The sequence below is a fragment of the Barbus barbus genome (genome assembly GCF_936440315.1).
Source record: "Barbus barbus genome assembly, chromosome: 30".
Lineage (NCBI taxonomy): Eukaryota > Metazoa > Chordata > Actinopteri > Cypriniformes > Cyprinidae > Barbus > Barbus barbus.
In genome coordinates, this window is record NC_136758.1 from 16150813 (window position 1) to 16177405 (window position 26593).

Here is a 26593-nt window from a genome sequence, read left to right on the forward strand (position 1 = left end):
GCTGCACGCGCTGTTGAACGCTCGCGCGGCACGGAGAAAGAAAGTAGACCAAGGGCGCAGAGAAACTTTATCGTCTCTCTCACACGGCGGAATACGGAGAAGACAGACACTTTCGCCTATTGTCGCAGACATGAAACAACTTTTAATTCCCCTGCTTTGGCAATCACGCTCACTTGTGGATTTAGAGGACTTTATGGAGATGCACTTTGTTTGATCTTGAGGTGGTTGTTTTCACTACGTTTGCTGGGATTTTAAATTCCTCGGTTTGTACAACTGGAAACATGCTGGAGAAAATAAGTATTTCGGATTTCGTTTCTTTGGCGAAAGAGGACCTATCGTCCCCAGGAAGCTCTGGATTCCAGTCTAAAATGAGCGACTGTCGCAGCACCGTGGCCGCTCTCGAAGAGGTAAGGGCGCGTGCAAGCGCGTTGTTTAGCTGTGCGCAGGTGAACAACACCTGAGTCAATCCATGTCCTTCAGTGTCTGTGAAAATCTGTCACAAGAAACTTTTTCCTTTGCACTCTCGTCAAAACAATATTATTTTGAATTCAGCCTAACTTAATGAAGATTTGGTGGCAGAGTTGATCTAAACCTGTTTTACGTGTTTACACCTCGTAGGGTAATAAAATGGCCCATCCTTTTAATTTTTAAATTGTTATCAGTCAGGGTGACCTTTTTGAATCTAATTTATCTGAAAATAAACTAAGAAAAGTATTAAAGTTGCCAAGGTTAGTTGAGCATATCCATAGATAATGTAAACTACACCTGTTGGTTACTCAAGGAGGACACCTGTGTGAACAACAGAACTGACCTTTTGCCATTTAGTAAACTGTTGCCAATTAATCTTTTTATAAGCAATAGAAGTTTGAATTGCCCATTGTACACTTTATGGGCTCGTGTTATGGTTTAGAGTTAGAGGATGGCACAAGAGTCACAATAAGGAAGAGACTGTTTTCAAGTGGCCAAGTAAACTTGCTCGGGGCACTTGTATGTTGAGTAATTGTCTTCAGTCTTGAACAGCAAGACTGGAATGACGGTGGCACAAACACAGTATCTCTTCACAGCTGAGAATAGTGTTAATATACTTGTTATATCCATACTTGTTAGGAGGTCTTATAAACCTAATGTGGGTCTTTAGCCGCCAGTTCATCTATAGGCATTTGTGTGGAAATTAATGGAGATTAGAGAAACCCTGCCAGCAAGTGATAACGCTGGACATGTCGGGACAGTGGTATCCTTTGATTTGTTTCCGCCTTTTCATGGGAAATGGTTTATGAGTTTTTCAGGAATTTCAGTTTTCTAGATCAGTTGTTCTCACCCAGAGAGCCGGGGCCCGCTAGGGGTCCTCAACAAGCTTTCAAGGGGGTAGCAGGATGACACACAATTATTTAAATTAATACATTTTTATTAATATACTAAAATAAGTCAATTTGAATCTAAATTAAAATGCTAAAAAATCACAAAACCAAGTTGTAATCTGAAATCATCATATTTCTTTCCCCCCTCAATAATTGTTGTTTATATTGAAGAACATGGTTCTCCAAATTTCTGGAATGACAGAATGAATAGTAGTTAATATCAATACTCACAGTTCATGTTAATAAAAAGTTTTTAAACAAGCAGCAGAAAACAGAAAATATCATACTTGGGGTGCTTTTGAATATTGTTCTGCACAACAAGGGTTAATTCAAAAAGGTTGAGAACATCTGCTAGATAGATGTGTTGAAGGCTTGCAAGAATGGTCTTACTGCTTCAAGGGCTATAGATTAATAGGTGAGTTCACCTAAAAATTTAATTTCTGCCATCATTTACTTACTTTACTTACTTACTTTACTTTTGTCATTTAGCAGACGCTTTTGTCCAAAGCGACTTACAAATAAGAAAAAGTAACTAAAACTAAAAAGTTACAACTCTATAAATACTATCTACCCACATATTTAAGAAAATAAAGAAATTAAATAAAATTAACACATGCATATAACAACAACATTTCAATAATAAACATATCAATGAAAAAATTAAATAAAAAGCTACTACTATCCCTTGCTGGTGTCCCTGCCCGGTGGAGTCGCACGGTAGAGTCGATGGTCTTTACACTCTTTACTTTTTTACTTTTGTCATTCTTGCTTGACTTTCATACATGGAACACAAAAGCAGATATTTAACAGTATGTCCAAGCAGCTTTTTTCATACAGTGAAAGTAGATGGGAACAGGGACAATCATGATTACCATTAGCTTTCATTGTATGGGAGAAAAAGCTGCTTGGGCATCCTGTTAGATGACTCCCATTGTGTTTTACACAAAGAAAGTCAAACATGTTTGTAATGACATGAGAAGTAAACTGTTAATTGGGATGTAAATGAAAAAATGCCTTCAATTAGCATTTGAGCAACATGAGGAGATATGAAACTAATACGTTGGTGTTTGTGGAAATATTCTATAACGACAAGATGAAAGTAACTTTAGTTGCCTTGAATGAGTCAGAGATGATTGTGTGATAGTATTTTTTTCAGGATTATAAATTTGCTGCTCAGTTCCTGATGTTGTGGATATGCCGTGTATGTCCAGATTACTTGTGTAAATCATTTTGTGTGTTACAGTCTTTCAAAGCTTCAAAGTTGAGGGTTAAGTGTGTTTGATGCCCAGGGGCAACGTGTGCCTATAACTGAGTGTGTTTTCATCAAGGTTAGTGTTTGAAGACTTGTTTGGGTTTGAGAGGCAGTTTGTTTTGTTTCCATTAGCTGAGACTCAGGCTGATAGCTGGCAGCTTGTTGAATGTTCTGCAGGAGGAGGCCACGGAAATACAGAAACCCCAGGACAGATGAGTTTGCAGTGCAAACTTTTGATGATTATTGAATTAAAAATTATGCTTTGTATGTTATGTTTATAGGTGTGTGTGTGTTTGTTTGTCATCATACAGCACTTCACATCTGATGTAACCCACCGCAGTCATACCTCAAGTCAGCAGATTTGTTGTGACTAATGCATTTATTTCTGGCCGTCCTCACTCCCTTTGAGCATAGTATAGATGACTCCCCCAGCCGCTAACAGGATTACGTATCCTAGTGTCGTCAGTTCACTGAGGCTTTAGTGACCTGTGTTTGAGAGGTTACGGGGCAGTGAACTTTACTTGAAAACTTGAAAAATTAACTTTTTCATTTGGTGCTACACATGCTAAAGATGATGTATTTATTGTTCCACTGATGCAGACAGATATTTGTACTAACATTCATAATGCCATTATTCAGTACAATTAATGTTAGAGATGTGGAGAAAATAATGACGAAGCTACTCTTCTAAAAACATCTTCACAATGCAAGCTATTAAAGTAGATATGCTGAAGTTAAGTAAGCATGATCTTTTTACATAATGATCAGATGATATCATTTTATTTTTATTTAGCAGTATTTATTAGGCACAAAACAATAAGGATTAACATTAGAGATCGAGCTTTTAACTTGAACATAAATTTACACTAAATAAATAATGAAAAATATATAGCTGCAAAAATAGTGTTTCACAGGAGCTTAAAGATATCAATGAGCCATTTTTGTTCAGACAGTACATCAAAGCTAATTGTTTTAGTTTTATGAGCTGTTGCAATATAGTATGTAAATATAAGGCCTCTACTTCAGATTTGACATCCATCATGTGGGGTTTAAATTCCCCCAAACCCACTCTTTTGAAGTCTTAGATATAATAGTGATGAACCTTTTTGAGAGAACTTTTATCCTGAGACAACTACAAACACACTCAATAGGGCACTTTCAAGTGTATTTATTATGTACTTGAAATCCATACCTTCTATTTTTTGGCACTGGGTATTTATTCGTGGGAAGTGCCCTTTGGTTAAGTAGTTTGTCATCCATCTGTTTCAATGTTGTTTGAAAGAACAATATTTGATAAAAGATTTGGCAAAAACCCTAAGGTCAAAGCAGTGCTCAGGTTTTTCCTCATACCAGGAAAAGCTGGAAAATGAAACTAAATCCCTTGTAAACTGGGAAAAATAACGCAAGGAAGTAATAATTGTGTAGTAGGACACATGTTTCTTTGGAAGAACCTGCCAATCACCTGCCAGACATCAAATTTTTTTTATTTATGTCGAGGAAATATTCTGATGCCAGTGTAAACAACAGGTCATGTGTGGGCCATCTGTCTGTCTGTCTGTCTGTGTGTAAAAGCATTAAACCTGTCTGGTGTTTAGTGTGTGAGACTCTGAGTTATACATCACTGGATCCCATAAGTCCATGTGTCTTGGACGTTGCCCAAATAGACAGAAACAGAACAGAACCGAACCAAAGAAGTTAGTCCTGACACTGATTTATTAACATCGATCAGACTAAACAATCTCTGGCAGACAGCAGTAGGTGTACATCAGTGTGTTATAAGGTTGCACACTCGAGGTGGTTTAAAACCCTTCATTGTGATATTCACATTCAGGGTTCATGTTTTCATTCTTAGACACTTTCTGACCAAGTTAAACAAACTGACGTGATTCAATCCAAATAAAACAAAACATTATTTAAACCACTGATATTTGAACTGAGGTTAGATTCCCACGGAGGTGTGTCCCTTTCTGTCTTCTGCACTAATTCTTTACGGTAAATAGTGTCTGTTCTGAGTCATTAAGAGTTGTTGTTGTCATCTCGCCTAAGGCTTGATTCACCTGTGCTTTACAGTTTACCTGTTCTGACATCACGGCGGCCTGACGTGATAGTAAGACTGCTTGACAACTATTCTGATGTTTGTTCGGTAAAAACAGTGTTTGCCCCGCAACCAGTTAAACATGTTTGTGCCAATGATTACATGAAGTTGAAGAGTGTAGTCGATGCTGATGCTAGTAATGAATTTCTATTCTAATGTTTTTCTCATTTCTCTGCTGTCTTCCACCAGTCTCTAGAGCACGATCAGATGTCTCTACAGAGGATGAAGAAAGTTGTGAAAGCAATTCACAACTCTGGACTCAGTGAGTGAAGTCTTATTTTTTTAAACTTTGTGTTCCTCTTGTTTGCTGAATTATTTAATCTAGTTCAGTGCTTCTCAACCTTTTTTACTCTTAAGACTTTTCATTGTCCACAGCAATATGTGAAGGCTCAACACTCCTAGTTTCTATAAATTAAATGTTCTTCAGGGATCCTACCTGTTTAAATGAAGATTATGAAGGATAATGTTACATGAGTCAACTCGTGATGCCATAAAGATGCTTAATTAAATTACAGTAGTCGTTAAAATGAAAAGGTAAGATTTGTGAAAAAAAGTCTTCCAAAAACACATTTCCTAAAAGAATTGCATTGAGGTCATTCTTACTTTTGCTGTCTCACTCTCTCTGTCACGGAAATTAAAGATGACAGAAATTGGGGCCCTGACTTGCACTGACTTCACAACCATTAATCTCTCAAATACAGAGCAGATTGTGCGTTTTCCTGTTTTTGACACCGAGTCAGAGTGTAGAAAATAACAGCCACTGAAACTTGCTTCGCTGTTTTATTGAACCTCAGAGTTCTCCTAATGACCTTATGCTGTGTGAAACACATACAGTTTCGTGCCTTATTTTGTCCACCCTGCACAACGCACGTGGCCACTGGTTACACCTCTGTAAGCAGTTTGGCTGCATGTACACTGAAACTTTATCACATGATCAAATTTGTACCTTTTTTTTTTTTTTTTTTTTACCATAAGCGTGCTGAACTTTTTTTACTTTACCGTACTGAACTGTCAGGGGGATATCTGTGTTTACATCTGCTCCTCCTCTCTGAAATGAGAAATTGCCCCACACACCTGGTCAATACACTATTTATATTGTTATGTTGTGCTTACAAAAGTCCTGACTGGAATGATCATGGTTTCTTTGAAACGTGTCTCAGATCTTCCTGCTTCTCATTTCTGAGGGCGCATGCCCCATTTCTCAATTCTGTGAGTCACAGTTCAGTTAAACGCAAAGGAGACCCTATGTTTTATCATCTCCCCCTTTGTCGTCACCCGCTCTCTTTTTCACTCTCATTCTTTTAACTGAAATCAGATGTCTCATTCCGGTAACACTACTATTGAGGGGCCTCAATTTCCTGCCCCTGTGTGTTTGTGGTGGAGCTAAACTTGGTTTAGGAGCGAGACCAAACCTGAACCTGATAAAATCACCACTCTTTATGATTCACCCCATCCTTCTCACTGTGGCAGGATTTAGTTATTTGTGTGTGAGAAGTTGTGGGTGCTGTTTTGTAGCTCATATTAAATATTCAGAGCTAGTGCATTTATCAGTTCTGTGCAGCGTCAAGCAGGTTTATTAGTCTTTAGAGCTTTTACTCTTTTTCTGTTTAATCATCCTGGTTAGAAACCAGTGTTTGAGTCCAGAGTCCATGATGATTTTTGGGTCAATACAGATAGAAATGTCTTTTTGTTGTTATGTTAGTGGTTAGCATTACTACTACTATTAGTATTTTTCATACATCCTGATTCAGATGTGAACAAATCAATGAGACACTTTGGAGTGAAATTCATTGTGCACCGTTTCATTATGCACATTGATGCACCAAATCCATGTTTTATTTAGATTTTTTTTTTGTCAGTTCATCTAGTCAATTTAGTTTAGTAGCGTTTTTTCTAGATTTTTTTAATACATTTTATTTTTAAATTTGAAGAGTTCAGATGCAAAAGCCGCTAAACGCCACCTCCGTCAAAAATGAGATGATGACATTGAGCGAATGCTTACGGCACATAATACACGTTCAACAAATATTATTGCTTCAAATCCTCTAAATCCCAGCGTCAGCCCATTCAGAAATATCGGTTTGTTGGCAAAAGCCTCTAAACGCCACTTCCCTTTGGCAGCAAAAGCCGCTATGTTCCGAGAACCAATCAGAAAGCGCAAATCGAATCATGTGATTCAGAGCGGTTTCAATATAACGGCGCGCTGAGGAGCCGATTTTTCTGTGGAGATCGTTTTAGATTCAGATTCAGATTGAGTTTTTTAACATAAAAGCTGGAGTACGATGAAATGGATGAGCCTGTCTTACTGACATTGAATAGCATTCTGCCCGTTATAAGGCAAAAGAAAGTAGATACAGTGGAAATGGCTCGGTCACAAGTGTAGCATGCACTCATAAGTTTTTCGTGCAGTGCCGTTACTTTGAAGGAATATGATTTATTATACATCAAACAACAGCTCTATTGATTTCAACAGATCAAGAGCTGATAAAATGTAAAAACTGTAACTTGAATGCAATGTAAGTCGCTTTGGATAAAAGCGTCTGCTAAATGCATAAATGTAAATGTAAATATTTCACTATCGACAAAGTCAAACAAGATGCCATTCTTTTGTCTCATATGGATGTTATGCCAGATGCATGTATTTTTAATGCATTTTTAATGTTGGGCTGTTTGTGCAACGTCTGTTTTTTGTTTAAAATAAATATGCTGCCATTTTGTGCCATTGTGGTTATACAGTGTGAATCTTTTCTTTTTGTTTTTTATATATTTTTGCCTGTATTCAGACAGGGTTTCTAGTTGCATCTTTAGCGATTTTTCAACTATTTACTGCCTTGTCCCAAAGAGGTGGATTTAGAGGTTTTTGCAAAAAAAGCACAAGTGGATTTAGCAAAAGAAAATCTAACTTGTTAAAAACCAATGGTTTGTCTAAAGTGATATTTTGGAAAAAAGTTATGTTATTCACTAACTAATTACCTTATCATTACCTTTAAAATGAAACTACTGAACCTGATCATAAGAGCCTGATAAAAATGCTCATTTAAAAGAGGGTTTTGCATCTGAACTCTTCATTTTATTTCTAGTATTTTAGACCTACCAAAGTTAATGAGCTAATCAGTATTATTTAAAAATGGGTTATTGCTATCAAAAATTTGTGGATTTAATTTATTTGTGGAATTTGTATTTCTGGACTTTGTTTAATTAATGTTGGAGTCATGAAAATTAATTTTAGTTTTAGTTTGTTTTTGTGAGTTATGTATGTATTTTCATCTGTTGAGCAATAAAAGTCATCTTCAGTGAGGGTTGAAAGATTTTTATGAATGAGTTCACTTCAGGTATAATAGGGGACTCTATGAAGGTTATTTAGGGAGCTGTATATTTAGTTTAAATGTGTGTCTGTCTGTAATCTAACAGTGTCACCGTTCAAATCAGAGCTGTTGACTGTGGACTAAATGATGCTGAAGACATGCAAACACAGATGTGGCAGATGCTTTAAAGTGTGGATATAGGGGTCAGTTTTCTAAAAACCCAGGAACAGGATCTGCTTCAAAGTTCATTTGAGCTTCACCTATCGTCTCTGGAACAGATCAGGGTCTCAAACATGTCAAAAAGTGAATTAACAATACAAATTCAAATTGCGTGTCTGAAAGTGCTCACAGATGCCTGTTGAGAAAATAAAACCGTTTCCAGATCAGGGAAGGTAGGTCCTTAGAGTGCTTGGCGCCTACGAGTGAAATGCAGTATTGTTTGAGCTGGACAGACTCACTGGAAAAACGCTGTTGATTGAAGTCCACAGAAGAGGAAGTGTCAGCTAAACATTTGATTAACTAACTCCAGAAAAAAAATCCCCCATAATTTTTTATAATCTTTTTTGATACTGATGCTCAATTAGTTTAGTTGATTGTCCTGTCTTGAAAAATGGAACTCAACCCAAAACCAGATAATGCAAGCTTATTTATTAAGGAAGTGGTCTTACATTTCCAGAATCTTTAGAGTCTAGACCGATATTTTTATTTTTAATGACCTTTTTGATGCTACAAAGTAATTTATTCAGGTGAAATGGGATCAGGACACAATGCCTGGGATGCACCCAAGTAGGACGTGTTCCTTGATCAACGTCCTTTGTTTTTCCTGGAACTGTTTCCTGATCAACCAATCAAAGCCTAACCCAACCCCTAGAATGAGAGGGCAATGATCACTTGATAGGAATGTTGTTTATGCAGAGACAGAGAATTTCAATCCAGGAAAATGTGTGCATCATGTTTCGCTGTAGCACTGAATGCTAATTCCAGGGACGCTCCCTCGGAAAGTCCAGCATGTGCTCCCACAAATACTTGTGATCATCATAAGTGAGGATGGTTTGCCTTTGCTCTGGCTCTTATCTAATTGTACCTGTTTATTTTATAGCTGTGGAGCTGAGAGCTCTTTGATCTGTAGTGCAGTCTGAGCCTGTGGTGTTTTTAGTTTTCTTGCCAGGAGCTCACTGTGCTTCAGCTGGTATCTTTTTCACTGCATCTCAAAATCCTGTATTCCTCTATTCATTTGATCATGCGGTGAGGTTTGCAAGGTCACACAGTTTCAGAAGATAGATAAAGGTTATCACGTTTAAAAATTACAGCTGTTCAAAAAAATATTTTTTAAAGAAATCTAAATCTATCTATTTTCTTAATACTTTTTTTTTCATTGCTGTTCAAGAGTTTGGTGTAAGATATTTTTTTTTTTTTTTTTTTTTTTTTTTATAAATTAATATTCAGCATGGAATTGATAAAGTCATAGTAAAGACATTTTATAATGTTAGAAAAAAAATTCTATTTCAAATAAATCCTTTTGAATTTTGAAATATCCTGAAAGAAATCAGTTCAGTTTCCATAAAAATATTAACCAGCACAGCTGTTTTCAACACTGATAATAAGAAATGTTCCTGTAGCAGTAAATCAGAATATTAGAATGATTTCTGAAGGAGCTTTAGAAGCTTTACTCAGGAGCTTTACTCAGAACAGTAGCTTTGCCATTACAGGAATAAATTCCATTTGAAAATATATTAAAACAGAAAACAGTTATTTTAAATGCTAATAATATTTCACAATATTACTGCGCAAATGTAGTGCATACTCTGACAGTATTTCAGACTGAACTATAGAGGCTTTTCACCATCCTGTCAATTCCTGATGGATAAAATCAAGTCCCACCCTACATTTGTTTTCATTGAATATCCTGTTTCTCATGGAAATGTCTAATATTACAGAAGAAAAGTGGACTCCAAACACAGTTTTGTGTTGATTTCTAGTTTCTCCGGTTATCTGCAGAAAGGTCATTGCAGAAATGTCACAGGATTGGCTTGGATTTGATTGTGTGATGTTGTGTTTCCAGATCATGTGGAGAGTAAGGAACAGTACACAGAGGTTCTAGAAAATCTGGGGAACAGTCATCTGACACAGGATAATAACGAGATCTCCACAGGCTTCCTGAATCTGGCTGTGTTCACGCGAGAGATCACTGCACTCTTCAAAAACCTGGTGAGCATGACACCATAATGAAACTACAAATACTGAACGCAATAAAAGGGACATAAAGCTGAATATTTTTTTTTTAATCCCAATTAAGGCCCATTTCAGAGAGAACAGATATATTGTAGTCAATTATTCAAGTCAAGTGTTAAGCTGTGTCCGTAACCGCTCCCTATTCACTATATAGTGCACTATATCGGGCGTCAACCATTTTGTAGTGCTGTCCGAATTCTGAGTGAACGACTTCATTCTCTACATTCGTTCACTACTTTTTACCCACAATGCATTCTGATTTCGAGTGTACAACCGATGTACACTTACTGACGCACTATTTCCCACAATCCAATGCGGAGAACCGACGAGCTGGAAGAGAGAGCAGGAGCGAGTTTGAATGAGAGATGCTGTTTAATTTACATAAATAATGATAATTTGGTGTATATTTAAAAATGTTCGTTGGTGGCGTATTCATTCTGATGTCAAATTAACGGTCGCCTGAGGGCGCTCTACGGCCATTGTCATCATATCTGTGAGCAAAAACGCTGCTCGGGGAAGTTTCAAGATACTACAAACAATAAATACATAAAATTATGAACGTGTTAATGTGAGTTTATTTTTGTGGACAGTATTTTAATAGTATTTAATGATGAGAACAAGCATTACAAAACAAATTAATATACCATCAATGAAACCACAAAGCTGATTACAATATAAAGTCATTTTAAGTGTTATTGCTATTAATATTATTTTCTAAAATATAAAAGTACATATGTGACGAAGATGTTTTTGCAACAAGTCTCACGCGCAGTGTACGTCACCGTCCGAATCCGTTCACTTTATTTTGTTCACTCCTTCTGATATAGTCCACTCAACTGCCATACACTATAGGGATTAGTGATTGAGTGAACGAGTGAGCGATTTCGGACACAGCTTTAGTTTCACAGCTTTAGTTTAATTTCAGTCCTAAATCTACTGACAGCTTTTTGAGGGAGTTTTAAGTCAGTAGTGGAATTAAGAAGTTTTGCAGACTTCATATTTGCTATCATTAAATTATATATCAACATACCATCTTCTATATCAACATTGGCCATTAAAAAGCACATATCGGTTCACCCCAAACTTAGCTTCCAGGTGCAGCATAAAGTTCAGTGAAGCGTAAATGTTAATTACCTGTATAATTCAAGGCCAACTTGAATATTTTTCCACCTTTGCGAGGAAACTATTCAAGTACTGTCTGCCCTGCCAGTATATTATTCAAAAAGCACCTTTGGGTGTGTGCCTGTGTGGCTTGTCTTCTGGATATATTTCTGAATAAGAAACAGCAGACTTCCAGCTGTACAAAGTACACAGGGGACTGGGAGAGGTGTGTGTGTGTGTGTGTGTGTGTGTGTGTGTGTGTCAGCAGAGGTTCAACAGCTGCAGGCGAGGGCCCCTCAAATCACAGCGCCCAGAACCCTCCCACTGAAAGTTTCTATGGTGATGGTAATTTATACCAGACCTGAGAGCATGAGTGGATAGCGTCTGACCACTGAGCTGTCAATCAAACGATCACCAGGGACAGGAACCTCAGCTTAAAAAATACAACAGAAACTCTGCTAAGAAAATAAACTCCTATTAGATTTAGCGTCCTTGTGTGGGGGCTAAACTTTCCCTCAGAGTCAAGCCCATTTTTCATATTCATGAAGATTTATATTTATAACATCCATTTTGCAAGGGTATACATCCATATCCAGCACTATTATGAGGTGATTCCCATGATTACTTTTAATTTACACTCTTGTGTAGCACAATATCTATTTAATGTTTTGTGTGAAAATGTTTACTTGGTTTGAGTATCTTCAGTACCGATGCCTGTCTCTATACAGCACAGTGGCTGATATAATATAATAAACACACTAATAAAAAAAAAAATAACAATGCTGGCTGTACATTTAAAACTGACATTTACAGGGCAAATTTGTCCGAAAGGCTGTCCATTGTTTGAAGTGATTCGGTCTGATTCTTCTTTCGTCCTGCAGTGGGTTTTTCCTCGCACATTCTTTCCTAAGGAAGATTTATACTTGCTCAGCACTTTTACGAACTTGGACAAGGAGAAATCCCAAACAGAGTTTTACCTTTTGCAATTTTATAATACAGATTTATGGTTTGTGAGCATTTGTACATCCAGACTAGGCTTTATAGGGAGGGTTATGCCTTGCGGGGTAAAAATGTAAGCACTCACTTTGAAAAGTTTACATTAACATTTGCACTATGTTCTGGCTGACTTTCAGATGTTTTTAATTTCTTTCTGGTTTCTGTCTCCGTTACATTATTTCTACATACCTTTTTGTTCTCAGCTGTGTCTGTCTGAATTTATGTGTTCTTTCTGATGGTTCTTTAGGTGCAAAATCTGAACAACATCATTTCTTTCCCTCTGGAGAACGTGCTTAAGACTGAGCTGAGAGACAGCAGGCTGGTGAGTGAGACACCCGTGTCACCTTAAACCTTAAAATTTAATTGATAATTGAACTCAATTAAAGAGCTGAAAAAGCTAAGGAAGTAAAATTCATCCTTTTAAAGAGTCAAAAGTGCGTCATGTTGTTTTGTAATGAGGTTTGAGAGATGTAGCTTGTTTGGGGTTATTGTGTTTTTGCATGTCAGAAACGCAATAGCTGCACCACACCTTTCTTAATGAGTTTAACCGGTATGATGAGGGGAGACACATTGCAGGGCTCTGAGATCAAGTTTTGATACACACCCTGATATTATTACTTGCACAATATTAATTGTCCACAATAAGGCGGCCTTTGTTATTGCATCACGCTTTTAAGGCAACACAGTGTAAACTTTTTTTTTTTGTGTGTGTGTGTGTCTGTATATATGCACAAAATTCTTATATTGTATTTTTTTCTCTCAGGAGCTGAAAAAACTGATGGAGAAAAGCTGGAAGGATTATGATGCTAAAATGTGAGTTTCAGAGGCAAACTGTTCTCCTGGTACACAGATTCCTATAACATTTAATACAAGACTACCACTTGGCTTGTCTAAATGACAAGTCCACCAGCTAAACTAATGTCTCATTATGTTCTTTTCTCTTTTTATTCATTCGTTTTCACTTCGGCTTTTCAGAGGCAAGCTGGAGAAAGAAAGGAGAGAGAAACAGAAACAGCATGGGATGATCCGCTTGGAATCAACAGACACAGCGGAGGACATGGAAAGAGAAAGAAGGAACTTCCAGCTGCAGATGTGTGAGGTATAAGAGGCAGCCAGTTAACAGACTATGAAATGTGTGCAAAATGAACCTTACCAAGACCACATTGTGTGAGCATCGCAATGAGAATAAGTGCGGTTATTGCAGCTGTATGTGTGTGTCTTAGCAAGTCATTGCTGGGTTACCTCAGATTGTTAACCTCTCTGCGGTATTAAACATACTCTTTGTAAATACAATAAGTGTGTGGCAGTGTCTGAAGTCACCTAAAACCAAAAAGCTTTGGGGTGTTTTTGAGAGAGGCACTCTTGTTTGAGGCCGCATTGTGTTCATGTGTGGTTATTGATGACATCACTCCACATGTCTGTGGCGATATGTCCAAGTTCCATATACTGTGTGTGTGGCAGTTAACAGGACTGGGAAATTTGGGCTATGCTAGCTGTGGTAATAGAAAGAATAAGGAAAGAAGGAGTGAGGTGGAGGAATAATGAAAGAGAGGGGGATTTTCAGTGTCCTACAGTGCTCCCTTTCCCAGCCGCAGAGCTCCAGATGTCTCCACTTTGCTCTCTTTTTATAGTGGAGACATGCGTTATTTCTTCCAAACCTGACCGACCATGATTAGCTTTTGAAACTTCCTGTATCCATATATGCATAAGTAAATTTTCATTTATTTGAGCAGATTGCTTAGATACAGAATGTTCAGAAGCTTAAGCAGCATTTGATCCCTAGTGGCTCCTTTCACCTTTTTTAATTTAAATAAAGACGTTTTCTCATGCTTATGTATGCCAACTTTTAGAAAACTAGATAATTTAGTTTAACCAGACAATTTAGTCTTTTTTCCGTTCATAAAGCTGGAATACACTGGGAGAAAAGCTAAATAATCGGAGTCTGTTAAATTATACACTACACGGTTATCTGTGAAATCTGACAGCCCAAAGTCTGCAGACTGGTTTTGGCAACTAGCATTGACTCCTCCAGAATGCAAATCATTGCAAAAAAGCTGTGTGGTGCATTTTACCCTTTAATTCATGTTTGTTCTGTATTCATCTGCTTTAGCTTTGTGCTGAGTCACAATGTTGGGACACAACAGTGGGATTGACCTTTGACTGTTGACGAATGGCCGGCTTTTTTCTCTCTCTGTTTTGACAGTATTTACTGAAGATTCAGGAGCTGAAAGTTCGTCAAGGTCCAGATCTACTGCAGAGCCTAATCAAGTACTTTCAAGCCCAACTTAAGTATGTCTAAACTAAATTTAGATGCTCTAGAAGCACCTGCTTCCTTTTCAGATGTAGATTTAACCTAAGTTGGTTTTAGTACAAAACTACACTTTTCACATTACACTTAAGTCTGGGTTAAGGCCCCTTACAAGAAAGGGTTCAGTATATGAATCTGAAAGGAATTTCAATAACTGTACAGTCAAATTTAATCCTGCTAATCATTTAACAACTGTATACATTGATTGAATCTCTGTGGCTTTGTGGGTGTGTGTATTGATGTCACTGACATTTGCGATGGCTAAACACTGCGATTGTGTTTTCTCAGTTTTTTCCAGGACGGACTGAAGGCTGCAGAGCATCTGGGTCCATTTGTGGAGAAGTTAGCAGCCTCTGTACATACGGTAATAGACATTTTTGTAGACAGAATTACATACATGTTCTAGTCTCCACACTTGACAAAGTGTGTTACATAAATAAAAATATATTTTAATATATTCATAAATTTCACACATTTTTGCTGTGTATTGTAAAGGGCAGCTCTAACTGGATGGTTTGTTTTCTTAGATTTATTAGAGAGATGATAAGCAGACATAATGGCTTATCTTGTTTTTTTCTTTGTTATTGTTTGTTTTCTTTTTGTAATGCAGAAAGTGAGATCATGTGCACAGACACATACACACCTTCAGTGTTTTGAAACAATCTCGCTTCTCATAGTAGTCACGAACTGGCGTAGTGTTAACATGATGAAATAAGACTCTTCAAATTCCATTGGAGGAAGATTTATCATTGACACTTTATCATTGATTTTACATGTCTAGTCTGGCTGATACAGTTAGCTTGAAAGACTGTTACATTCCATAATTTTTTTACTTTCCTACTGAATATCATGTAAATAATTTTTGAACACACATTAGCTTTGTTAAAAAATCTAATCAGCAGCCTTTAATACATCATAGACAGCATCAGAAAGTATGTTGCCACCTTTTTCCTCTTTTAAAGTCTGATTGCATGTATCTTTTGAAAAGAAAGCAATACCAAAATACATTTCAACAAGGTTAATGAAAGAATAAAATACTCAAGATGAAGTATGAGTAATGAAAAATATGAATAAAACAGTTTGTTACATATGTGTGCTAGGTAGCTAATTAAAGTGTACAGTTTATCAACATGTTAACGGCAAGCTATGTTGCTTGTGTTATTCCTTTGCACTGACTGTATAGACGCATAGTTGCAAAAGTCATCACAGAGTTGCAAAAGTCAGTTCCATGATGGTTAGGATACTCCCTTAGAAACCTGCTTCATATGTAAGCAGCAGATGGCAAGGAAACCTAGAAGGTTTTGGACCCAAGATTGATTTTTGATTGCGACCCAAGATTGATATTGATTCCATCTAAGTTCTTAGATTTGTCTCACTTCAGTCTCCCTAAAGAATAAACCAAAAGCTGTTTTAAAACATTATCTTCAGTATTTATCAGTTGATGTTTCCCAGCAGCATTATTACTCTTTCCGCAAGTCTTGTCTGGTCATGGATGTAGAGAGATTTGATACGGTCTAGAGTGAATATCTCACAACAATAATGGTGTTCATTAAATGATCTTTCTTGTATTAAAGTGTGTCATTTAGTTGATACTATGAGGAGCAGGCAGGATAGGGCATGTGGAATTGGTGTTGAGATGACCGTGCTTTTATAACAGAACTGGTTTGGGTAATGTTTCTAAAGTGACATTTCTCGTGTTTCAACTTGCTCTCTTTTGATCATAACGCATCAGCATTTGGCACATAAATGGAAATTAAACTTAAAAAATGAAACGACCACAATCCAGCTTTCCAAAAGGAATAATTTCCTTTTAAAAATACTATGGAAACTGGTTGAATAAATTGCTGGAATTTTGTACTGGGGGCCAAAGCCATAATTTAAACAGGCTTTGAGCACTGCAGTATTTCTGGCTGTGTTGGTTTGGTCCTGGGCTCGATTACAAAATGGAGGGATGTGTTCCAGTTGAAGCCTGTAAACTGCTGTTATCAAATGTATTTTTGTTTGCGTATAACTTGTGTTAACTAATCATAAGACCAGTCACATTGTGTTACGCAAAAACAAGCCCCACATCACTTTACTGTGATTGATTGTTCACAGGTTCGTCATGAGCAGGATGAAGAAGTAAAGCAGCTCTCTCAATTGCGTGACTCACTCAGAACACAACTACAGGTTGATGGGAAAGAGGTAATATCCAAAATAAACACAACTCCCAGAATGCACAACTTCTAGCTCAAAGTAATGCATTTTCTTCACAAGATGGATAGAAAAAGAGCTCATCTGTGGCATTAAAGACTATATGTCAGCAAGTACAGAGATGATGATGACAGGCAGCAATTATAATAATAAATGTTGTTCTGTGTCTTTACAGGATTTTCTAAACAGGAAGAACTCTGGCCATGGATATAGCATCCACCAGCCACAAGGCAATAAGAAATATGGCACAGAGAAATCTGGATTCCTTCTTAAGAAGAGCGATGGGTAAGTTAAACATTACTACTTCCCCCAAGTTGAGGAGGTCAAAAATCCCCTAAAAACAACAACAGACCAACTGTTTATTTTTATTACCTGGGCTTATTCAAGGTTTTCCAGACATGATGCAGTATTCAGCTCGTGTTTTCTTTTAGTCACATGGGGTGAGTGTGTGTTTCTCAGGAAACACTCTCCACACTGCTCTCAGTGTATGTAATGATATATATGCCCCTCTTCTTAAACTGGAAGCAGAATAAATGGAGTGAGTTATAATATCCTGAGAGTCGTGCAACACAGATAGTTAGCAGCATAATGCATCAGTCTGAGCTTTGTGACTTCAGGCTCACAGCTGAGAGTGTGTGTATGTGTGTTTGTCACAGTGTTCCTCTCACACAGATGTTTTCTATTAAATGTGGTTAGTCTCTTGCTGCACTAGAGTCTTGCTTGCACTCTCTTAAAACCTCTGAGCCCAACCTACAGCTCACAAAACACTCATCTAGACTACCTAGGTTTTGATCCGTGCATGAGAATAGACATGTCAGTGCCATTTTTGTTGTCAGTAAATTACTGATTGTATCTTCACTAGAGAGCTACTGAATCAGTAAGTTAGCAATTGGCTACTAGATATTTCTGCTTATCAAATCAACTATTTAAATTTTAAAATGCCAAGGACCTCTGAATATGATCATTTTATCTCTGTGAAAAAAAATAATAGAAGTAAAGGTAAAACACTTTTCTTTTTCTTTGCATTAACCCTATGCTATTGTGCTAATACTGATGAATACTGAATGTGGATTGTTTTTCCATGATCTTTGTGTTTTAGGATCAGAAAGGTTTGGCAGAAGAGGAAGTGTGGGGTAAAATATGGCTGTCTCACCATTTCACACAGCACGGTGAGATTTGAGAGAGACAAACACCTTCCAGTTACACATTCTTCATTGTATTACAGCTTTTGAATCTTTTTTACTGACAGGAATTTAAGTACTTAATATTCAATTTTTGTTTACAAACCTTCTGTATAAAATCCTATGCTGTAATCAGTACTCTTGCTTGTGTGATAATTGTTTAATTAGCGCACATCGTAAACTGACATTGGTAATGACACACAAAGGCTGTTTCTTGTTCTTAGTCTCTAGAGTGATTACTTGAGCTTCAGAGGCATGCAATCAAATTTTCCCATGCTGTATGAGAAAAGACTCATCACTCGTGTATTAGCGATTTCCTTTCAGAACCACAAACTACAGGCCAAAACACATAAGTGTTTCATCTGGAATCATCCACATTGTCAAAAACCAAAACTTTTACTGGTTTTGCTTACATGTCTGTGTGCTTCTAGCTCCAGTGTTTAGCATCCATTAACTTTATGTAAGCTTTTACTCACATCTTTAGTATTAATCCTGCACACAGCATAAATGCAAGTGAGATTTGTTTGCGTTTGATTTAGTGAGTGACCACATGTGTGATGAGAATGCACTTTAAGCATGTTATGACTCTTCTCTAACTCTCAGATCAACAGACCACCCGCAAAGCTAAACCTCCTGACGTGTCAGGTGCGGCCCAACCCTGAGGAAAAGAGAACGTTTGATTTAGTTACACGTACGTTGACCTCTGACCATTGACCTTTTTCATCTATGCTGTGGTATGAAGAAAAGGACTATGTTTGGAATGGGAAACTAGCATGCTAATGATTGAACAGTTTGGGGTACACACTGTATACGGCCTACTAATCTTTAGAAATAAGTGAAACCGAAGGCAATGTATGTTATAAGCAGTAGTATGCTACATTGCTGTCACACAATTTTATATATAGACTTTATAATGCAGTGCTGCAGGTGTAATTGACCGGTATGTGATGCATTCAGGGAAATCTGATGTGAAATACAGTATGTGAACCAGGTGAGGGGTTTTATGCATGTAGGTGTTCAGAAGTATGTAAATACAGTTTGGAGGAATAAGTGTGTAGGTGTATGTGGATAATGAGTGCAGATAAGTTGAGTGGCTAGTCCTGACCTGTTTTTTTCTGTTGATTTCCTGTATGTTAGGATGTTTTTTTACATGCTTCCTTTGCCTAGCGGCTCACCAAACGCACACACTATTTATCTCTCACTTTCTCTCTCTTTGTCCTTTGTCCTTGCAGACAATCGCACATACCATTTCCAGGCTGAAGACGAGCAAGAATGCATGATGTAAGTGCAGAAATTTGTACACTCACACACACCCATATACATAGAAATCTTTATCATATACTGCAGAGCGGCATGTACAGACATGCAGGAGAGAGCATGTTCAAAACCTGCTTCTCAAGAGGAGAGAAAATAAAAAGGAAAGAGTAAGATAAAGAAAGACATTCAAATGTTAAAGATGCAACGGTTGTATCTGAAAGGTCACCTATTGATATGAATGCACGCCTTTTTTTTTTTTTTTTTTTTTTTTTTTTTTTTTGTAATCCCTTCATTTGTCTTCTTGCAGATGGGTGTCCGTGCTGCAGAACAGTAAGGAGGAGGCCTTGAACACGGCTCTCGGAGGAGATCAGCTCCAGTTTCAGGACAGTGGTCTGCAGGAGCTTGTCCGAGCTGTGATCTCAGGCCTGAGAAACCTGCCAGGCAATGAGGCCTGCTGTGACTGCGGAGCTCCAGGTCTCGAAAAGAGGATCCTAATCCATTTAAATACTGCTAGAGACCATTCACAGAGAATGCATTTTTGCATTCCATGCATTTCCTTTTTTTTTATGAAAATGTGCTAGATGGACGTATTTGACCACTGTCTTTTTATTTTTTAATGCAAAAATGCATTCTGTGTGAATGTCCTCAAATACAGAAATCCTGTGTTGTTATTCTAAATCAAATCAAAATGATGATTAGAGAGTGACATTTCATTTAGTTTTGAATGTGTATTTCTTACACAAAACTATTTAGATCAATTAAATATTTAAGCAATGCATACCATTATATCTGTTCCCAAGAATTAGAGACTTTAAAAAACACTTTATTGGTCAGTGAAAGGTGTTAAAGAGTGGCAAAGAAATGTTTGAATGATGTGTGTTGTGCTCTTTAGAACCCACCTGGCTCTCCACTAACCTGGGCATTCTCACCTGTATCGAGTGTTCAGGAATCCATCGTGAGCTTGGAGTACATCACTCACGTATTCAGTCTCTCACTCTCGATGTGCTGAGCACATCTGAGCTCCTGGTAAACACACACACACACACACAAAAAATGTCATAAAATTAAAAAAAGCTAATTCAGCTCCATTCGTTATACAGTCCATTGCATTCTGCACATTTACTGTTGTTGTTTTTTTGTGTGGTACGTATCACATTTATTTTGAACGTTTTAACCATAATCTTAACCATAATCCACTGGGACTGAGTCAGCATTTACACACATGTGATTCGCTCGCATCTGTACATGTTTATATGAACTTTTTACCTCTGACAGTAAAGCAGTACAAGTGCTCCTGCACACATACTTGTCAGTTACAGATAAATGACCAAACATAAAGCTGGATGCATATGTTCAGTGTTTTACTGCAAACATCCATTTATCAGTTGTGTTTCGGTTCACAGTTGGCAGTGAGCATTGGAAATGCCAAGTTTAATGACATCATGGAAATTAACCTGTCCAATGATGCAATCAAGCCCCTTCCAAAAAGTGACATGTGAGTCCTATTGTGCAGTCTTTTTTTGCTTTTAGCTCAGACTTTGACTTCATTTTGGGTTTTATTTGCACATCTCAGGACAGCGAAGAAGGAGTACATTGTAGCGAAGTATGCAGAGCGACGCTACGTCCTCCCCAAAGAACACTTTGAAGCGTATCACGTGTATGACACTGTGAAGAGCAAAGATCTCACGTCACTGCTACAGCTCTATGCAGAGGGAGAGGACCTGTCTAAACCAGTAGCCACACCTGAAGGACAGGTGAGATCCTCAGTCCAACCATAAACACAAACACCACAACCACAATGATGACAATAAAAACATCAAGACTTATAAACATGCTGTCGCTCATGCTTTAGACATTTCTTGAGATGTTTAGTGCTTTCAAAGGTATCCATCCATCATATGAGACTGTGGTTTAGTCAAATAGATGTTTAATTTTTCTTGATCATTTTTAACTTTATAAGCAAAAATGAGACATCTGTGTGGTTATACGTCATTAATCGCACATCATTCTCTGTAATCAGATTTCCCTCTCTTCAGCCCACTCAGGAAGTGAACACAAGCTGTGTAATAACTGCTGTACTTGTGTTTGAGTTTGTTTTGTGCATGTGTGTTATTTGGCCATAGTCTCTTTTCTACGACAGAATTGGACTTGAATGATTCAGTGACTGAATCACCAACATTTTTATTTTAGCACACATATACTCATAAGTAGAGAATTGTAGTATGCCCCAACTCACAGTCTAATTCATTAATCTTCTCCGTCACTCTTCATCCATCTTTATTGGACTGGTGAATAACAGTATGTTTGTTTCACCAAGACAGTGGCTGGTTGGCAGCAGCCAGTAGGTTTAACTTGTTCTCTTCTGTGTCTAACAGGACCTGAAGGAGACCGGTCTTCACTTAGCTGTGCGCATGTCTGAGAAGACTTCTCTGGCTCTGGTGGATTTTCTTGCTCAGAACTGGTGAGAGAAATCTGCTGTTGTCACGGATCTGTCAGTACATAGTAGGATGTCCATCAGCTGACCGCTTTGTGTGTCTGTGTGTTTCTCAGTGGCTGCCTGGAAAAGAAGACCGCAGAAGGAAACACAGCGCTTCATTACTGTGCATTATACAACAAATCAGAGTGCTTGAAACTTCTGCTCAAAGCAAAGGCGGTTTTACACACAGGTATACAATAATCACATACATGCAAATTCAACTATAAACATGGTGGATTGATATATGGATGCATAGATGTATAAACAAATTATGACAGACTGACTTCAACACAGAGAGAGAGATGGATAGATGGATCGATATGATTTTGACCCTTCCATTGTTCTGATTGTCCTGTAGTGAACTCAGCAGGTGAAACGGCTCTAGACATTGCCAAGAGACTGCAGCACATGCAGTGTGTCGAACTGGTGAGTATCACATAATGCATAGTGCTGACTTTGTTTGTGTATGTCAGCACATGTTTATAGAGATATTATTCCTAGGTTGAACTTAATCCTGTTTAATATCCTGAAGTCTCATATGACAGTGTTTTCATAAGGAACTTCCCTTGTCCTTCCCTTGCATATACTAATATCATATAAAGATTTCTTATATTTCCTTTGTGTGCATGTTTAGCTGGAATTGGCCCACAGTGGGAAGTTCAACTCTCAGATCCATGTTGAATACACATGGGAGACACCACAGGACATGTATGACAGTGAAGATGATCTGGATGAAAGGGTCTGTAACAAGATTAACTATTTCTTACTATATGCATTTTCAACATATGTACAGTGGTATCTGAGTCTGTGGCCACTGGTGAAAATGTTTCTCTATTTTGCATTTTTCTAATTTAATAATAATAAAATAATTTATTTCATGCCATAATGTTTCTTTGTTTTGGAATTTACAGAATCATAATGATAAATCAGAGCACAGGTTCAGCAATATGAAATTTATGTTTTTTTATATATATTGGGGCATTATGAATATATGAGTTTACAAATCTATGGATACTCATAAATAAAAGTGTGTTTCTGTTTTGACTCTGTTTTGAAATGTGAAATATTATTTTCAATAAATATTTGTTTAGGTAAGTCCCCATCCTAAGGGCTCACGGTCTCCGATGCCCCCTACGGGCAGAAATGGGCACTGCTCGGCTGCGTGGAATTTAAATAAAAGCAGTCCGGCCAGGACCTATGAGAACATTGACTTCCTATACCGAAATCCACCCAACAACAGCGCCCCCACTAATGGCTCCATGCCTCCTCCCCTGCCAGCTAAAGCAATACAAAGAGGTGAGATACTGTTTGTTAGCTTTTAATTGACTTTTTAAGTCTGGAATTTTGTATACCCCCAAAAAGCTTGCACACTTTTGACCTGATAAACAAAAGCTAAGGAATGATGTGACATTTAGATGTTCTCTAAGAAGCTGAATTGAGCTCCTTTGCAAATGTGAACTGTGTAGAAACCCTGCAGGTTCATTGAAGACAAACCACAGCAAGGTCAAAGATAATTTGTGTCCCTGCAGGCCGTTCAGATCCTCAGATCTCAGGTTCCATTCCAGAGACTCATGCCCCCTACCGCCAGAGTTCCCACCCCACCGCCTGCTTTCAGAGAATCAGCACTTCGTCCCCTGTGATGGAGTCCCCTGGGCCAACACCTTCACGCTCTCATAGCACTGGAGGATCAAAGGGACATAGACAGATGGTGTCCTGGGAGGGACAACCTTTCTCAGGGGCCGAGGGCAAAAATCACTCCACCTCACCACAGAGTCAGAGAGGGCCTGTCAGGTTAGTCACTGTGGTCCTATGCTGCATTTATCTTCCAAGGCCAGAGGTTTCCTCGTTATTTTACTTAATGATTTGTATTGTAATTTTTGTACGTTATTATATTTAAAAACATAACCACTAGTTAGGAGTTGCTAGAAAAAAAATATTACTGTGTGTCACAAGACATTTTTTATGATTTTTGAGCTATAGGTTAGTGTTGTTAACAATAGTAATAGTAAAATAGTACCATTCATTAAAATCAGAATTTTTGACTACGTGTTTAGTATTGTGAGTTATCGTCATAAAAATATTACATGTGTCTGCAGTTCAGAGAAGACGACCTCATACCGCCGCACGAGCAGCGGCAGTCAAGGAAAGAATTCGGCCCCGTCTCTAGAGTGTGCAGGCAGTCAGGAGGAACTCTACTGCAGTCCAGTGGGCGGGGCTCCCAGTCCTGCATCTCTGCCAGCGAATACTAACAACAGTGCCACAGTGCCAATCATACTGCCGCCACCTCGCTCACGCAAAAATGCCATGGTAACATTCCATACTATGATCTTTATTTTGAGAGATGTTTTTTCAAATGTCTTCGTGATGATTACTAATTAGTTTGTTGTTCCTTTATTTGTGAACATGAATTTAAGGGCTGGAATACACTACACAACTTCTGCCCAGATTTTTCTCCAATTTGCAGTCTGGAGAAGTTGACATTAGTTGTCAAAAGTTATAGCCAGTGTGCAGATTTTGGACAGCCAGATTTGATTGATTTCACAGAAGATATAAGCATGCATAGTGTGTGATGTGCACAGAATTTGATTTTTAGCTTTAGACTCTGATTCCATCCAGTCTTACAGAATATCAAGCATATTTAATATTTTGAGCTGATTTTATAATGCATATTGCTTTCATTTGTCATGAGTCTCCTAGCAATGAGGCTCATTTCTGCATGTGTCCGTTGTGTTTAGAACCACTTAAAAACCTCAGTCTTTTGGTGTATGATGCCTAGTAGGAATGAAGCATCTCGATGCATAGCCAACAATATGATACATATGAAGTAGCTAACGATGCAAAGCGATACGGTTCACCCCTATTATTATGCAGTGTGAACCGATTTCGATTCAATACAATACAAACTTTTATGCTAATGCACCGATGCAAATTTGAGAATCTTACCATCCCTAATGGCTGTTTTAAAATCAGATTTCAGAAATCATGCAGTGTGGTCCAGCCTTAACTTGCTAAAGTGTTTATTTTTTGTATGTGTCTCAGATCTCATTGAGGGAGAGACCCAAAAAGGTCAGAGCGTTAGTTGATTGCAGAGCGGTTAGTGCCAATCAGCTTGCTTTCTTTAAGAATGAGGTCATCGTAGTGACAGCAACTGATGACCCACACTGGTGGGTAAGTATACAAACTCTCTCACACTGACACACACACACATCCTTTGTTTACCAAGAGTGCTTTTAACAAGCTTTGGAGTATCTGTGAATACATTTCCTGTAAACAGCTCAAACAGAAGACTAAAACATCTTGCACTCTTTCCCTCCCAGGTGGGCCATATAGAGGGAGAACCGTCTAGAAGTGGCTCTTTTCCAGTCAACTATGTACATAAATTAGGAGAATGAGATGAACCTCCATGAACACTCACATTACACCACATGGAACTAGTCTAGACTGTTGCTTTTATCTTCAGAGCCGCTAGACCTAGAAGCTGTGGAGGCCTGAAATGCATTTAGAAGATGAAAGACTGGAGACCAGACTATTCCACAGCATTAGTGTGGATGCTGTAAGATGATCCACTGATCCATTTCAGTGCTGCTTGTAGCATATCTCAGCTGTTTAATTGGACTGAAGGTTTGGCAGGTACATCATGAATGACTGGACTTTGAACAGGCAGGAAATTGACGAAAGCTCAATTCTATCTAAGCTCAAAGCTTTTGAAACTTCCTGGCTTTGTTGTTTAAACAACATCACTTGTTCTTATTGATATTGGCGTTGAGGCATTTGGACAAACACTTGGAGTTTGAGATCTCTAAGAGATTGTTGCCCAGATCTTGAGGTACTTGGCATTTACTGAAGCTCATCCTGTGGTGAGTTCAGTTGCTCAGTGCTTTCTGGATTAGTTTAATGATATGCCATTAGTTCTGGCTAGACATCAGGTCCTCCAGACAGAGAGTTAAAGGATGATGTATTTGGTTTCATCTGTCTCCTCTGCACCGACGTCTCCTATTGCTGCTGATTCCCGGATATCCAGTCCTGCACTGGGAGATAAAGCAACTTGCAACATTCAGAATGAATCCTCAGATGAAAGACCAGGATGTCATGTGACTGTTCAATTACAAAACGTTTTGATTACAGAATTTCCCAGAAAGTTTACAATTCAATATTTCAAGCCATAGGAAACATCAACTTACCCACAGTACTGACACTATCAGGCCTTACAGAGCACAATAAACCCACACACACTAAGCCACTCAAACATAGACAGTTATTTTCACAGTTTAAGTACTTGTTTTTTGGAAGCTTCATAGTCCATTTCTTTGCTTCTAAAATTCTGTAGTAAAACATCTCTTTCATGCGTCTGTTAGCTTTTATGAAAAAAGTTCTTTCTGCGCTTGCCACCCTCAGTGTCTTTTCTGTGTCTGTATTGTTATCAGTCAGCATTAAGTTTTTATTTTAATGGGTTCTCCCTCCAAACTGAGGTGGTTTATGGTGCATTTGGAACGTGTCTTGAAATACCAGACTCTGTATAAATGTTTGATAAACTGAAAGCACACAACAGATGTTTTCCTTTCTGCCATTTCATTGACTTCTGTGAAGAATTTTCAGGCAGAGATGATCGTAGTATGCATGTTGGCAGCAGAGGTCCAAAACGCTGACTTTGTTTTAGGAAAGCAAAAGGTAACACTGCATGTAAATTATGCTTGTGAAAATTAACTGTTTTGTATCATTGTAACTTATATTATTGAGAAATGTCATGTCTAGTTTGTTCAGAACATGTTTTTTTTTCTCCAAGATATTTAGCATCTGTTTCTAAGAATGAAAAATGAAAATTAAATATTTGCAAACTAT

General features: G+C 37.9%; 1 protein-coding gene across 3 annotated transcripts; it reads left to right on the plus strand.

Moving 5' to 3' along the window:
• Positions 1-26593, plus strand: LOC306850715 (arf-GAP with SH3 domain, ANK repeat and PH domain-containing protein 2-like). 3 transcript variants are annotated; one of them, XM_079386537.1, is made up of 26 exons: positions 1-407; positions 4895-4967; positions 10073-10218; positions 12587-12661; positions 13103-13152; positions 13315-13438; positions 14543-14628; positions 14936-15011; positions 16745-16831; positions 17016-17125; positions 17940-18009; positions 18625-18712; positions 19254-19302; positions 19586-19752; positions 20171-20304; positions 20682-20773; positions 20852-21032; positions 21654-21739; positions 21829-21944; positions 22113-22180; positions 22389-22493; positions 22846-23050; positions 23284-23545; positions 23851-24061; positions 24794-24922; positions 25072-26593. In XM_079386537.1, the coding sequence occupies exons 1-26, from the start codon at positions 282-284 to the stop codon at positions 25144-25146; spliced, it is 2991 nt and encodes a 996-aa protein (XP_079242663.1). In that variant the 5' UTR covers positions 1-281; the 3' UTR covers positions 25147-26593. The 3 variants fall into 3 exon arrangements, with proteins under 3 accessions (XP_079242663.1, XP_079242665.1, XP_079242664.1); XM_079386539.1 differs by having other exon boundaries at positions 24794-24918; positions 25072-25215; XM_079386538.1 differs by having other exon boundaries at positions 20-407; positions 14543-14607.

What these genes read in the sequence shown, in the direction of transcription:
- LOC306850715 (XM_079386537.1), top strand. Translation starts at nt 282, where the DNA reads ATGCTGGAGAAAATAAGTATTTCGGATTTCGTTTCTTTGGCGAAAGAG. An exon ending in AACGTTTGATTTAGTTACAC is followed by an intron (nt 18,713 to 19,253) that starts GTACGTTGACCT and finishes TTGTCCTTGCAG; the next exon opens with ACAATCGCACATACCATTTC. An exon ending in ACATGCAGTGTGTCGAACTG is followed by an intron (nt 22,181 to 22,388) that starts GTGAGTATCACA and finishes GTGCATGTTTAG; the next exon opens with CTGGAATTGGCCCACAGTGG.